Below are 3,008 nucleotides of genomic sequence, written 5' to 3'. Positions count from 1 at the left end.
AAGTTTATTCGATTACGTATGTAATGTATTCTAAAATGTGCTTAAATTATAAATATAAATAAAAAAGATTTGTTCCAAATCGGTGACGTTACAAGGGCTTTTATGATTTAATCTACATGCCTCTCTTAGCTACCATACATCATGTATATGAGGTACGCCATTTTTGATTACACACTGCTAAAATTAACTGCTACTGCGACTCTAATGGCGGCGTTGGTTTTCTTTTACATACACATACACTCAATATTTCAGTTCAACCAACCATCCTGTTAACAATGAAAACGCCACCACCACCACCACGACCACCTGTGACCGACAACAACAACAACACATTAGGAGCCATGAATCATGAAGGGTGGAAAGATTTCGTGAACATCTTTTGTGAAAAATGGAAATTTTAATTAACTTTTCATAAGTTCATTCATACATATACTCGTATTTAGTATTTCAGTACATCAAGTGAGTAAATCATATAGAACAAAAATAATAATCGTAACAGAGCGTACCAATGAAATCTAAAATTTTTTTCTTGCGAAAAGGTTACAAATGTGTTGGAATACCCTTTTCTGTATTCAAATATGCTTGGACAATAAGCCACGTAGAAGTACCCACGGTACACGGGCGAGACGCCCGAAAACCCGTATGCTGGTGGAACAAAGAAATAACCGAGCTCTGAAAACTTTACGAGCAGCTACACCACGATACCAAAAAAATCAATTAAATTAAAATGGAAAATAAATTTGAGCGATTTAAATGAAGGTAATCATTGCTTGCAGCTGAAGCATAGTTAAGAGAAATTCAGTTAATATCTACTCTTGAGTTATATGTTTGTGTGCCATACTTTAACAACAAATCACAAAAACCTAAAAATGAGAAGTTTCTATCAAAGATCGTGAAAGAAGTCTTTCAATAGAGTGTCGCTGCCACTGATAATATCGAAATCCTGAGGCGTGGAACCAACTCCTCTGATCACTCAGAAATACCTGATTTGGCAAAATATGAAAAATTGTAATCCTCTTTTCCGAAATAAATGAAAGAGTCAGAAATTTCATATGCACTTACCACAGCACTCTAAAATTGTTGCCGCATAGCATGCATTCAAAATATCTGACGGGTTTGCCAATATTTCTTGGTGACGAGACTAAATTGCTTAGGACAAAGCGGAAAATAAGAAAATGCATATGTATTGTGGTCTATGACTGTGAAATCATCATCACGGCATGATGCGGTCCAGCCGCCGCTATCTTATTTTATAAATTGTTAAAAGCGCACATTCCAAATATGGGGTTCCCAATACATTGGTATTAGAATGGCGGCTACTGTGACCAAGTGTGTTTTTGTCTGACATACAGAACAAAACACGCATATATATGTATATATAATTGGCCTTTATAACCTGTGTTTGTTGTTCGACCAAGCTCTCCCCCAATTTGTGTTGTGGGTTTTGATGTTTTCCACGAATGGGAGGGCTTACAGTTTTACGGCAGACATTTTTTATGTGGAATTTTTTCAAGGCCGAAATACAACCAGAAGTTTTCCATTTGTCGAGGGGGGACCGCTATTAGGAAAAATATTTTATTTAATTTTAGTATTTCGTTCTCACAGCGGTATTCAAACCCGAGCACCACCGAATAGTACCAACTCATTTGGCTATGGCGGCCAAGCATACACCCAGAAAATCCTTCAAAAAGTTCTTGGAAACGTGACTTTGGGGAGTTTTGTGGAAGGTTAGCACTCAAGCACGTGTAGTGAAGACCACGGATGAGGTTTGTGCGAAGTTGCAGAGCAAACACATCAGATCACTCGCACTAAAAGCACGACATAAGTTTTGGTAACCATCGATCTACCTATTCTCTATACTACTATTTCTATTTCTCGAGATAATTTTTTATAAACTAGCATCTTATGGCCTCTCGACCCATATGATAGAAATATTAAAACTGTTCTCCTCCTTTTTACGCAAATCTAGGGGTGAGACAAGGTTGGCTGCTAAGGCTCCGCTCTGGGAATGGTTGCGGTTACTCGACCCAGCACCCACAGCTGCGGTGGCACGTCGTCTTCGTGGACGACGACGAGTTGTCCTGGTTGGACGTTGGGCTCCGGGTGCACCCATTTGTTGCGCTGCTGAAGCTCCAGAAGGTAGCTCTTCGACCACGCGCGCCAAAATTGTTGGATGAGAGAGCAAACAAGCTGTCATCTCTCTAAGAAGCGGCTGAGGTTGTCGGGTACCTTCTCCGGTGGCAAAGCTCGCAAGGGGGAACCGATTAGCGGATGCGCCGGCGCTAGCGCCTCGCCGTCTTTGGGGTTGTTGCTGAGTGGTGCGAGCGGTCGGGATTTCAGTACCGCTTCTACTTCGACGAGAAGCGTTGGGATTTCTTCGGCGGTTAACAGCGCGTTGCCTATGGCGCGCCCCAGCAGATGTTTGGCCGACTTCACTGCTGCTTCCCACAGGCCGCCGAAGTGGGGTGCCCTCGGAGGGATAAAGGCAAAGATGAATCCTTCGTCGGCGGCGTATTGGAGAATCTCCTCTTTCTGTGCCAGGAAGGCTTCGCGGAGATCCCTCAGCTTCCTCTCTGCTCCCACAAAGTTCGTCGCGTTGTCGCAGTACATTTTAGCTGGCATCCCTCGGCGCACAATGAACCTTTTGAGAGCGAAAATAAATTTATCAGTAGTTAAATCAGTTACAAGTTCTCGAGGAACTGCCTTTGAAGCGAAACACACGAAAATGGCAATATACATTTTCACGAGAGGGCGACCCCGAATTTTTAAGGTTATGTGAATGGGCCCGCAGTAATCTACCCCACATATTGTGAAGGGCGGTTGGGGCGTAATCGATCGGCGGGTAGATTGCCCATGATCTGACCTTGTAATTTTGGCTTATAACGAAAACAGTGAATGCATTCTCTTACAGTTCGACTACAGGCTTTTCGAGCATTTACCAGCCAAATTTTTTCTCGCAGAAGCGCTACCAATGCCCTTGGACCGGCATGGTGATTACGAAAATGTTG

The 3,008-nt window shown here is 42.7% G+C and overlaps 1 protein-coding gene across 1 annotated transcript; it reads right to left on the bottom strand.

The window, feature by feature from the left end:
- Positions 1–2,193: 2,193 nt before the first annotated feature.
- On the bottom strand, positions 2,194–2,610 carry LOC128870109 (uncharacterized). The gene has a single exon (XM_054112713.1). It carries the CDS (start codon positions 2,608–2,610, stop codon positions 2,194–2,196), a length of 417 nt encoding a protein of 138 aa, XP_053968688.1.
- Between the last annotated feature and the right edge of the window lie 398 nt (positions 2,611–3,008).

Source organism: Anastrepha ludens, chromosome X, assembly GCF_028408465.1.
Source record: "Anastrepha ludens isolate Willacy chromosome X, idAnaLude1.1, whole genome shotgun sequence".
Classification (NCBI taxonomy): domain Eukaryota; kingdom Metazoa; phylum Arthropoda; class Insecta; order Diptera; family Tephritidae; genus Anastrepha; species Anastrepha ludens.
This window is presented reverse-complemented; position numbering and strand designations above follow the sequence as displayed.